Here is a 12470-nt window from a genome sequence, read left to right on the forward strand (position 1 = left end):
CTCCTCTTTTCTAAGCTGAAAAGTCCCAGTCTGTTTAGCCTCTCTTCATATGGGACCTGTTCCAAACCCCTCATCATTGTAGTTGCCCTCCCCTCTCCCACCCTCTGTCTTCCCCTCTCCCACCTCCTTTTCCCAGTCTCCCCCAGTTTTGTTCAATAAAGAGAGATTCTATTTTTGAACACAATTGTCCTTTATTTTGTACATCAGGAAGGGGGACTAGGGAGGGTAAGTGGAAGGAGGTGATGGAGGAATGGGGTACGCGCCCCCGATGGGGAGGTCTGGGCTGCCTCTGCGGGCTTCTGTGGGTGGAACCTCTCCTTCAGCCCCCCAATTGCCCCCTCTCCTGAGATGGCAGCCTGCGGCAAGTACAGCCGGTCTGATGGACAAGTGCTGTGATGTGCCCAGTGCGGGTACTCCGGGCACTCCAAGCCAGGACTGCTTTGCAAGCGGGGCACCCCTGAGAACTGTCTGTCCGGGGTGGGGGTCGGGTCCCTTTAAGCACAGCCCTCGGCTAGCCTGAGACAGCAGCTCCACGCTCTAAGTCCTCTTCTGATGCCCTGCCGGCACTGCTTCCGGCCATCCTTAACCCCGGTTCAGGGTCCACTCTGTGTGGTCATGCTTGTTCGAATGAGCAAAACGCTAATTCGAACTAGTTTTTTAGTCTGGATGCGTTAGTTCGAATTAGCGCTGTAGTGCAGACATACAAATCTACCTGGTGCCAGTTACAAACACACACCAACTCTAGAGTTTGTCGCGCTGGAATAGTCCATTGACTGTCTAGTACCTGATTGAGGGAAGAGAGCACAGCCCATTCTAACCCACCAGAGTTGCATGGGATGTGGTCTGCCAGCTGGAGCCCCAGGCAAAAGCTTTCCGAGTCCCTTTACGCGTAAACAGACAGAGCAGCCTGTCCCGGATCTCCTGGGTCTTCACCCCGTAGATGATGGGGTTCAGCGTGGGGGGCCCCAGGACGTACATGTTGCCAATGAGAACTTGGAAATATAGGGGCACATTGTGGCCAAAACGGTGCGTGAGGAAGGAGAAGAGATACGGGATGTAAAACCCTAAAATGGCACCCAGGTGGGAGCCGCAGGTCCCGAAAGTCTTGATCCGGGCATCCTTGGTGGGGAGGCTGAAGACGGCCCTGAGGATCTGGGTGTAGGACATGGTGATAAAAAACACATCAGGAGCAGAAACTAAGAACAACACAAAGAGTCCATAGTAGCTATTAATGCGGGTGTCGGCGCAGGCCAGCTTCACCACGGCCATGTGCTCGCAGTGCGTGTGGGATATGATGTTGGTTTGGCAATAAGGCCACCGCCTGGCCAGGAAGGGATTGGGCAATGCGAGTGTGACCCCACGCAGCACCACGGCCAGGCCCATCTTGGCAACCACCGAGTGTGTGAGGATGGTGGAATGTCTCAGGGGGTGGCAGATGGCCACGTAGCGATCCAACGCCATGGCCACCAAGATCCCAGACTCCACCGCTATGGAGCTGAGCATGAAGAACATCTGGGCAAGGCAGGCGCTGAAATTGATCTCCCTGGAATTGAACCAGAAGATGCTCAGTGTTTTGGGCAGGAGGGATGTGGAGAGGACCAGGTCGGTGACAGCCAGCATACAGAGGAAATAGTACATGGGCACGTGGAGGCTCGGCTCCTTCTTCACAACCAACAGGATGGTGAGGTTCCCGAAGAGGGCGATGGCGTACGTGATGCAGAAGGGGATGGAGATCCAGCCATGGGCTGACTCCCAGCCAGGGATGCCCAGCAGGATGAAAGTGGAGGGGTTGGTGAAGTCAGTGGTGTTGAAATCTGACATGGAGCAGGGGAGAAGGCGTCCAACTCCGAAACAGAACGGTGTCTCCAGCGTGGACCGTATGTTCCCCTGACGGCCTGTCTGCGCCCAGGCTCGAGGGTGATGGTCACAGTCCAAATGCCTGGAGGGAGAGACCATGTTAACATGAGACACGACATGCGCTACTGGAGACTGTTCTCATGTCACGGGTGAAGCACGTTTTTTTCACTTCACACACTGAGAAATGACATTTCCATTGTCCAGAGACATGAATGATGAGCCACTGACTCTCCAACACTGTAGGGATTTCTAGTCACCCCACTGCTCAAAATCTGAGAGTGGAGACCATCTGAGGCTTTGCCAAGCCATGTGCTTGGGGAAACATCCCTCCTGCAACACATCTCATGGAACAAAAACCTGCCTATCATGTGTAGCAGCCGTGTGAAAACACCTGTACATTCCCGGTGGTGGGAAAAACAAACACAATGGTCCAATTCTGAAGGAGAGGGGTGGAAGATTACTTGTTCTAGACATGTGCTTAGATTTGGTCACTGAGTCTGTACAAAGGAAATCGCAGCTAAAAAGGGGGTTTCTGAGATGGACTGTGAGAATTGGGGAGGCTGTCCTATGCAGACAGATGGCAAATCTGTGACTGTTTCATAGAGAGAAGAGGCAGACAAAGGACACAAACAGAGAACAACAAAATAAAAGTTTGGAACTGATTACATTCCAACTGACATATAGATAAGAGTTCCTAACCAGAAATATCCATAGAGTCTTAGTGCTTGAAAGGGGTTCATTCTCTAAAGCGGCAGCAAATTATTAGCACAGCTGATTGGAACAAAAAATGTAAGCAGGGAGCTGACAGTTAAAATTGGGGGCTCTTTAAGAAGAGTGCATTGGACAGCAAAAGTTCCTCGATGCTACAGTAAAAAAGCACCAAGTTAAACATTGAGGCTGCGTCTAGATTGGCAATTTTTCCGCAAATACTTTTAATGGAAACGTTTTTCTTTTAAAAATATTTGTGCAAGAGAGAGTCTATACTGGCATGTGCCTTTGTGCAAAAGATTTGCTTTTGCGCAAAAGCATCCGTGCCCAGTATAGACGCTCTCTTGCGCAAGAAAGCTGCAATGGCCATTTTATCCATCGGGCTTCCTTGCGCAAGAAATTAACGTGGCTGTCTACACTGGCCCTCTTGCACAAGAATACTTGCACAAGAGGGCTTATCCCTGAGCAGGAGCATCAAAGTATTTGCACAAGAACCACTGATTTTGTACATTACAAGGTCAGTGTTCTTGCGCAAATACTAGCGGCCAGTGTAGACAGACGGCAAGAGTTTGCGCAAAATCATGCTAATCTAGGCGCAGTCTGAGGGTATGTCTAGACTACAAGCCTCTTTTGAAACAGGCTTTTTCAAAAGACATCATCTAGACAGCCACAAGAGCTTCAAAAAAGTGATCTGCAATCTCTTTAAAAAGAGCCTTGTGTGCGTTTAAGAATGCCTTTTTTCAAAACAAAATACAGGACTATGTAGCATTTTAAAAGAGCTCTTTTGAAAAAGGGCGTTATTCCTGGTAAAATAGGTTTACCGATTGCAAAAAACCTGCCACATTCTTTCGATTTAATTTCGAAAGAACAGGGACGGTAGTCTAGATGCAAGGACACTTTTTTGGAAAAAACTCGGTAGTCTAGACACACCCTGATTCAGTGGCAGTGAAGGGCAGGAGGAGCAATATATAACTAATAGGAACAAGGGAGCTAGAGAAGTCATGACATTTGATAAAGAACGTTAAAAACATCAGGGAAAAATCCATGTTTGTAAGGATCACAAAAAGGATGTTATTCGGAACAAAAGAAAACTTAGAAAAGGTTTGGCTGTGTCCGAGAAAGATGAAGGGAAATGTGTTAATGTTGCAGGAAAGTCAGACGTGTTCAAAAAATAGCTCTGTTCTGTGTTTGGAAGGAAGCAGTGGGAGGAATTCATATCACCGGAGGAGATGAAATACTTTACAGGACAGTGCCAGTCAAGGAGGGTGTAGAAGAGCAGCTACAGGAGAACGTTAGGGTCCTTTTGGAGTACATTCCTCTTTCAAAAGAGGAATGGAAACGAAGGACTTCAAAATTGCAAATGAAGCGCTGATTTTCAAATTCCGCACTTCCTTTGCATCATGGATGCCGATTGCTTTTTCAACAAAGGATTTTTCGAAAAAACATCCCTGCGGTGTCGATGCAGTTCTTTTGAAAAAAAAAAAAACTTTTTATGAAAGAACACTAAGGCCTGAAAAAATGAGGTTTATAGGTTCTATTGAAAAAGGGTTTTTTCCCCCCGGAAAGAACTGTGTCTAGACCGCTGGGTTTTCTCTCTGAAAAATACTTTGTCGAAAAAGCGATCGGAATCCATTATGCAAATGAAGTGCTTCATTTGCAATTTCAAAGTCCTTCATTTACATTCCTCTGTCGAAAGAGGAATGTCGTCCAGACTTACCGACACCAGAAATAACAACCCACCGAACAAACAGTCACCTCATTTGGAACCAAAAGCACACAAATCGGGCAGTAGCCGAGCCAAAAGCAAGCAAGCAAGCAAGTGGTGAACACAGGAGAGATCTGTGTTTAACTTTGAAATAGAACAAATGAAGGAAACGTTTTAAAGATAAGATATAACAAGGTTAGGAAACAATAGAAGACCTGACATGTGATTGGTTAAAAAAAATTCTAAGCATATAGATGGGTGATGGGGTGTAATTAGGAAGGCCAAAGTGTGTTTGGAAATACACCGAGCACGAGGAGGCGAGGCTGCCTCTGAGCATTCAGACCCGGCTGGCTCCTGAGCTCTTTACTCAGTTCTAACTACAAGGGGAGTTTTCCCTCAGTGGGGGTTAAGTAAAGTCCCGCTCGCAGCCCCAGAATCTGGCTTTGTACCACACATCTATTAACCCCTTTCATCCTGATGGAGTCCCTCTGGCACTGAAACACAGCCCCTGGGAACTGGAGGACATTGACCGGAGAGGGGGACGAAGGTATCAAAAAGGGACATTTTGGCCAGTGACACTGGAGCAACCTCATCCCCGGGTCAAGGGCCTGGGAGTTTAATGTCTGTGCAGTGGGCGAAGGACCCCAGACTTTCCCTCTGTCCCCTCACACGCACCGTGCACTGGGTCTGTCAGGCTGTGGAGTCTTCCTCGGGGCCTTGGACTTGTGAGATGCGAGTGTCTTCCCTGGAAACCCCGCTCCGTTCACCTTCGCCCACGCCGCTCTGACCCCAGCATGGCCTGGACCCGCCCACGCCGAGAGCTGACAGCGGGGAGTGCACCGTTTATAACAGATCTCCGTGCAATCCCAGCGGGGTTCCCTCAGCCCCGAGCGGAGACGCAGCGTCTGGATGTAAACAGGCTGGAGATGAGCCCGTCCGGGCTCGTGGGCTATTTATCGAGATTTAGGAGTAAAAATCATTTAAGGGCCCTTCCCACAGGGCGAGGGGAACTCCTGAGCTCTGGGCTGAGTCAGGGAGGAATTGGCCGCTCTGGGCATTTGCGTGTATTGAACAATGATTGTTTATTGGGCTGAAAATCTTGGGTTACTATGGAGCTAAAATGCCCAGGAAGGACAGGTTGATGGTAAACAAAAAGCACTGGAGAAAGATGGCTGAGGAGAGATGTGAACACGCCCTGAAGATGCACAGGGCTGTCGCGATCAGTCGTTCTAATCAGTAACTATCGTCGTTTTGTGCGGCGGCTTTTCTTTTAAGCCCTTCAAGATACCCAGCAATTGAAAGTCCATCCCCATGATAGACATAGGGAAACTGAGGCAGGGGGGCGACATGACTGTTCCAAAGTCACACAGAGATTGAATGTCCGAGTGAGACAGAACCCAGAGGTCCTGCCTTCCCTGCTGTGTCACCACCATTTCTCCCTCATGCCTAGACGGGACCGGACTCCTGCTCTGTGGGGCCTGTGTGTTGGCTGCGAGGTAGGGGAGTGGCTGGAAGACACTGGGGCCGGAGAGAGGGACAAGGGCGTTCGAGGGGACGCTGTCACCCCCCTCTCAAGGTGAATCTGAGGGATTTAGAACATGCCAGGGTGAGGGATCACCCCGCTCCTGGGAGGTGGGAACACCCCGGGCTCTGTTTCCACTCACAGAGACCTGCCAATGCATCACTTGGGGGAAGCGACTCACTGGAGGCGACATGAGCAGTGTTTTTGTGGGCAGGGGTTAGCGGGGGCCAACCCAGGGCCAGAGGCCTCATGACCCCCCCCCCTCCCTCACCTAACCCTGCCCTCAAACAAGGGTGGGGGACAGATCCTAGAGCAGTATTTGCATTGGGTTTAGTCTGCCCCAGGCTCTCCCGGGGGGACCTGGAATCGGAGGTGCCAGGCTGTGTCAGGGTATGTCTACACTACAAAGTTAGTTCGAACTAACTTTCATAGGCGTTACACTAGCGCTCCGTTTGTTCGAATTTAATTAGAACGAACGGAGCGCTTAGTTTGAATTAGGTAATCCTCATTCCATGAGGATTAAACCTAGTTTGAATTTACTAGTCCGAATTAAGGGGTGTGTAGCCCCTTAATTCGAACTAGTGGGAGGCTAGTCCTCCCCAGCTTGCCCTGGTGGCCACTCTGGCCAACACCAGGGAAACTTTATGCCCCCCTCCCGGCCCCGGAGGCCTTAAAGGGCCACTGGCTAGCTACACAGTTTGTGCCAGGTGCAAGCCTGCCAGCACCCAGCCAGCACACACACCCTGCACCTGGCACGGCTCGAGCCAGCCACCCGATGCCCCCCAGCCCTCCCCCTCTTCCCGGGACCAGGCTGGCGGCTGCCGGGAGCTTGCCCAGGACCGCAAGAGGCGGGCACCCGCCTGGTCCAGTGCAGACATTGTGGACCTCGTCCATGACCTCTGCACTAGGCACAGGACAGTGGCCGTCTAGGGCAGGAGAGCTGCCAGCCTGGCCACCCAGGAGCAGGTGTGCATGAAAATCAAGGTGGTCCACTGAGACCCCCGACCCTGAGCCCTGAGCTTAGAATAGCCGTCCTGGGTCAGACCAAAGGTCCATCTAGCCCAGTAGCCTGTCTGCCGACAGCGGCCAATGCTAGGGACCCTGGAGGGGATGGACCAAAACAATAACCAAGCCATTTGTCTCGTGCCATCCATCTCCAGCCTTCCACAAACAGAGGCCAGGGACACCATTTCTACCCCTAGCTAATAGCACTCCATGGACCCAGCCTCCATGAATTTACCTCACTTCTCTTTAAACTCTGTTCTAGTTCTAGCCTTCACAGCCTCCTGCAGCAAGGAGTTCCACAGGTTGACTATTTGCTTTGTGAAGAAGAACTTTCTGTTATTAGTTTGAAGCCTGCTACCCATTCCTTTCCTCTAGTGTCCTCTAGTCCTTCCTTATGGGAGCTAATGAAGAACTTTTCTGTATGCATCCTCTCCACCCCACTCATACTTTTATAGACCTCTATCATATCCCCCCTCCATCTCCTCTTTTCTAAGCTGAAAAGTCCCAGTCTGTTTAGCCTCTCTTCATATGGGACCTGTTCTAAACCCCTCATCATTGTAGTTGCCCTCTCCTCTCCCACCCTCTGACTTCCCTTCTCCCACCTCCTTTTCCCAGTCTCCCCCAGTTTTGTTCAATAAAGAGAGATTCTATTTTTGACCACACGTGTCCTTTATTTTGTACATGAGGAAGGGGGGCTAGGGAGGGTAAGTGGAAGGAGGTGAGGGAGGAATGGGGTACGCGCCCCCGATGGGGAGGACTGGGCTGCCTCTGCGGGCTTCTGGGGGTGGAAGCTCTCCTGCAGCCCCCCAATTGCCCCCTCTCCCCAGATGGCAGCCTGCGGCAAGTGCAGCCGGTCTGATGGCCGAGTGGTGTGATGTGCCCAGTGTGGGTACTCCGGGCACTCCAAGCCAGGACTGCTTTGCAAGCGGGGTACCCTGAGAACTGTCTGTCCGGGGTGGGGGTCGGGTCCCTTTAAGCGCAGCCCTCGGCTAGCCTGAGACAGCTGCTCCACACTCTAAGTCCTCCTCTGATGCCCTGCCGGCACTGCTTCCGGCCATCCTTAAGCCCGGTTCAGGGTCCACTCTGTGTGGACATGCTTGTTCGAATGAGCAAAACGCTAATTCGAACTAGTTTTTTAGTCTGGATGCGTTAGTTCGAATTAGCGCTGTAGTGCAGACATACAAATCTACCTGGTGCCAGTTACAAACACACACCAACTCGAGAGTTTGTCGTGCTGGAATAGTCCATTGACTGTCTAGTACCTGATTGAGGGAAGAGAGCACAGCCCATTCTAACCCACCAGAGTTGCATGGGATGTGGTCTGCCAGCTGGAGCCCCAGGCAAAAGCTTTCCGAGTCCCTTTACGCGTAAACAGACAGAGCAGCCTGTCCCGGATCTCCTGGGTCTTCACCCCGTAGATGATGGGGTTCAGCGTGGGGGGCCCCAGGACGTACATGTTGCCAATGAGAACTTGGAAATATAGGGGCACATTGTGGCCAAAACGGTGCGTGAGGAAGGAGAAGAGATACGGGATGTAAAAGCCTAAAATGGCACCCAGGTGGGAGCCGCAGGTCCCGAAAGTCTTGATCCGGGCATCCTTGGTGGGGAGGCTGAAGACGGCCCTGAGGATCTGGGTGTAGGACATGGTGATAAAAAACACATCAGGAGCAGAAACTAAGAACAACACAAAGAGTCCATAGTAGCTATTAATGCGGGTGTCGGCGCAGGCCAGCTTCACCACGGCCATGTGCTCGCAGTGCGTGTGGGATATGATGTTGGTTCGGCAATAAGGCCACCGCCTGGCCAGGAAGGGATTGGGCAATGCGAGTGTGACCCCACGCAGCACCACGGCCAGGCCCATCTTGGCAACCACCGAGTGTGTGAGGATGGTGGAATGTCTCAGGGGGTGGCAGATGGCCACGTAGCGATCCAACGCCATGGCCACCAAGATCCCAGACTCCACCGCTATGGAGCTGAGCATGAAGAACATCTGGGCAAGGCAGGCGCTGAAATTGATCTCCCTGGAATTGAACCAGAAGATGCTCAGTGTTTTGGGCAGGAGGGATGTGGAGAGGACCAGGTCGGTGACAGCCAGCATACAGAGGAAATAGTACATGGGCACGTGGAGGCTCGGCTCCAGCTTCACAACCAACAGGATGGTGAGGTTCCCGAAGAGGGCGATGGCGTACGTGATGCAGAAGGGAATGGAGATCCAGCCATGGGCTGACTCCCAGCCAGGGATGCCCAGCAGGATGAAAGTGGAGGGGTTGGTGAAGTCGGTGGTGTTGAAATCTGACATGGAGCAGGGGAGAAGGCGTCCAACTCCGAAACAGAATGGTGTCTCCAGCAAGGACCGTATGTTCCCCTGACGGCCTGTCTGCGCCCAGGCTCCAGGGTGATGGTCACAGTCCAAATGCCTGGAGGGAGAGACCATGTTAACATGAGACACGACATGCGCTACTGGAGGCTGTTCTCATGTCACGGGTGAAGCACGTTTTTTTCACTTCACACACTGAGAAATGACATTTCCATTGTCCAGAGACATGAATGATGAGCCACTGACTCTCCAACACTGTAGGGATTTCTAGTCACCCCACTGCTCAAAATCTGAGAGTGGAGACCATCTGAGGCTTTGCCAAGCCATGTGCTTGGGGAAACATCCCTCCTGCAACACATCTCATGGAACAAAAACCTGCCTATCATGTGTAGCAGCCGTGTGAAAACACCTGTACATTCCCGGTGGTGGGAAAAACAAACACAATGGTCCAATTCTGAAGGAGAGGGGTGGAAGATTACTTGTTCTAGACATGTGCTTAGATTTGGTCACTGAGTCTGTACAAAGGAAATCACAGCTAAAAAGGGGGTTTCTGAGATGGACTGTGAGAATTGGGGAGGCTGTCCTATGCAGACAGATGGCAAATCTGGGACTGTTTCATAGAGAGAAGAGGCAGACAAAGGACACAAACAGAGAACAACAAAATAAAAGTTTGGAACTGATTACATTCCAACTGACATATAGATAAGAGTTCCTAACCAGAAATATCCATAGAGTCTTAGTGCTTGAAAGGGGTTCATTCTCTAAAGCGGCAGCAAATTATTAGCACAGCTGATTGGAACAAAAAATGTAAGCAGGGAGCTGACAGTTAAAATTGGGGGCTCTTTAAGAAGAGTGCATTGGACAGCAAAAATTCCTCGATGCTACAGTAAAAAAGCACCAAGTTAAACATTGAGGCTGCGTCTAGATTGGCAATTTTTGCGCAAATACTTTTAATGGAAACGTTTTTCTTTTAAAAGTATTTGTGCAAGAGAGAGTCTATACTGGCACGTGCCTTTGTGCAAAAGATTTGCTTTTGCGCAAAAGCATCCGTGCCCAGTATAGACGCTCTCTTGCGCAAGAAAGCTGCAATGGCCATTTTAGCCATCGGGCTTTCTTGCGCAAGAAATTAAGGTGGCTGTCTACACTGGCCCTCTTGCACAAGAATACTTGCACAAGAGGGCTTATCCCTGAGCAGGAGCATCAAAGTATTTGCACAAGAACCACTGATTTTGTACATTACAAGGTCAGTGTTCTTGCGCAAATACTAGCGGAGAGTGTAGACAGACGGCAAGAGTTTGCGCAAAATCATGCTAATCTAGACACAGTCTGAGGGTACGTCTAGACTACAAGCCTCTTTTGAAACAGGCTTTTTCAAAAGACATCATCTAGACAGCCACAAGAGCTTCAAAAAAGTGATCTGCAATCTCTTTCAAAAGAGCCTTGTGTGCGTTTAAGAATGCCTTTTTTCAAAACAAAATACAGGACTATGTAGCACTTTAAAAGAGCTCTTTTGAAAAAGGGCGTTATTCCTGGTAAAATAGGTTTACCGATTGCAAAAAACCTGCCACATTATTTCGATTTAATTTCGAAAGAACAGGGATGGCAGTCTAGATGCAAGGACACTTTTTTGGAAAAAACTCGGTAGTCTAGACCAGAGGTGTCCAAACTTTTTTCAAAGAGGGCCAGATTTGATGAAGTGAACATGCGTGAGGGCCGACCATTTTGCCTGACATTCTTTGAACCATTAAAATTAAACGCCAATTAACTATTTTATGCAAAGTTTATTGCAAACGGCATACTTTTCATTTTGTCACATGGATGACAAATCTAAACAGGTGTTAAATCACTCTGCCTTTCATATCTGAAGGCCAGATGAAAAAAAAAATCCAGGAAGCTGAAATATATGTCAGGAACGTTGTAAAGTACATTACATATTATTGGTAATAAAGGTTGTCTGTCAACTTTTAAGTTCAAAAAATATGAACAGGAACATAACACCAAGTATACATGTTGTGTCCAAATATATTTATAACTGATTTAGACCAACTGACATTAACTGAGATTTTACAATGTATTCATCTCAATACATATGGATTCGTTGGGGGCCATAAAAGATAGATATTGCCAAATTACCTGGGGGGCCGTATTAAACCGGAACACGGGCCGCAATTGGCCCGCGGGCCGGACTTTGGACATGCCTGGTCTAGACACACCCTGATTCAGTGGCAGTGAAGGGAAGGAGGAGCAATATATAACTAATAGGAACAAGGGAGCTAGAGAAGTCATGACATTTGATAAAGAACGTTAAAAACATCAGGGAAAAATCCATGTTTGTAAGGATCACAAAAAGGATGTTATTCGGAACAAAAGTCCTTCATTTACATTCCTCTGTCGAAAGAGGAATGTCGTCCAGACTTACCAATCTTAGAAAAGGTTTGGCTGTGTCCGAGAAAGATGAAGGGAAATGTGTTAATGTTGCAGGAAAGTCAGACGTGTTCAAAAAATAGCTCTGTTCTGTGTTTGGAAGGAAGCAGTGGGAGGAATTCGTATCACCGGAGGAGATGAAATACGTTGCAGGACAGTGCCAGTCAAGGAGGATGTAGAAGAGCAGCTACAGGAGAACGTTAGGGTCCTTTTGGAGTACATTCTTCTTTCGACAGAGGAATGGAAACGAAGGACTTCAAAATTGCAAATGAAGCGCTGAGTTTCAAATTCCGCACTTCCTTTGCATCATGGATGCTGATTGTTTTTTCAACAAAGGATTTTTCGAAAAAATATCCCTGCGGTGTCGATGCAGTTCTTTTGAGAAAAAAAAAAAACTTTTTATGAAAGAACACTAAGGCCTGAAAAAATGAGGTTTATAGGTTCTATTGAAAAAGGGTTTTTTTCCCCCCGGAAAGAACTGTGTCTAGACCGCTGGGTTTTCTCTCTGAAAAATACTTTGTCGAAAAAGCGATCGGAATCCATTATGCAAATGAAGTGCTTCATTTGCAATTTCAAAGTCCTTCATTTACATTCCTCTGTCGAAAGAGGAATGTCGTCCAGACTTACCAACACCAGAAATAACAACCCACCGAACAAACAGTCACCTCATTTGGAACCAAAAGCACACAAATCGGGCAGTAGCCGAGCCAAAAGCAAGCAAAAAGCAAGTGGTAAACACAGGAGAGATCTGTGTTTAACTTTGAAATAGAACAAATGAAGGAAACGTTTTAAAGATAAGATATAACAAGATTAGGAAACAATAGAAGACCTGACATGTGATTGGTTAAAAAAAATTCTAAGCATGTAGATGGGTGATGGGGTGTAATTAGGAAGGCCAAAGTGTGTTTGGAAATACACCGAGCACGAGGAGG

At 48.9% G+C, this 12470-nt stretch overlaps 2 protein-coding genes across 2 annotated transcripts; both read right to left on the reverse strand.

Moving 5' to 3' along the window:
• Positions 1–813: 813 nt before the first annotated feature.
• On the reverse strand, positions 814–1956 carry LOC149526074 (olfactory receptor 52J3-like). Its single transcript, XM_089771357.1, has one exon. It carries the CDS (start codon positions 1954–1956, stop codon positions 814–816), a length of 1143 nt encoding a protein of 380 aa, XP_089627483.1.
• A 6132-nt stretch (positions 1957–8088) lies between these two features.
• On the reverse strand, positions 8089–9231 carry LOC142830412 (olfactory receptor 52K2-like). The gene has a single exon (XM_075935164.2). It carries the CDS (start codon positions 9229–9231, stop codon positions 8089–8091), a length of 1143 nt encoding a protein of 380 aa, XP_075791279.2.
• Positions 9232–12470: the final 3239 nt, after the last annotated feature.

This window comes from Pelodiscus sinensis, chromosome 1 (genome assembly GCF_052426305.1).
Source record: "Pelodiscus sinensis isolate ZL-2025 chromosome 1, ASM5242630v1, whole genome shotgun sequence".
NCBI lineage: Eukaryota > Metazoa > Chordata > Testudines > Trionychidae > Pelodiscus > Pelodiscus sinensis.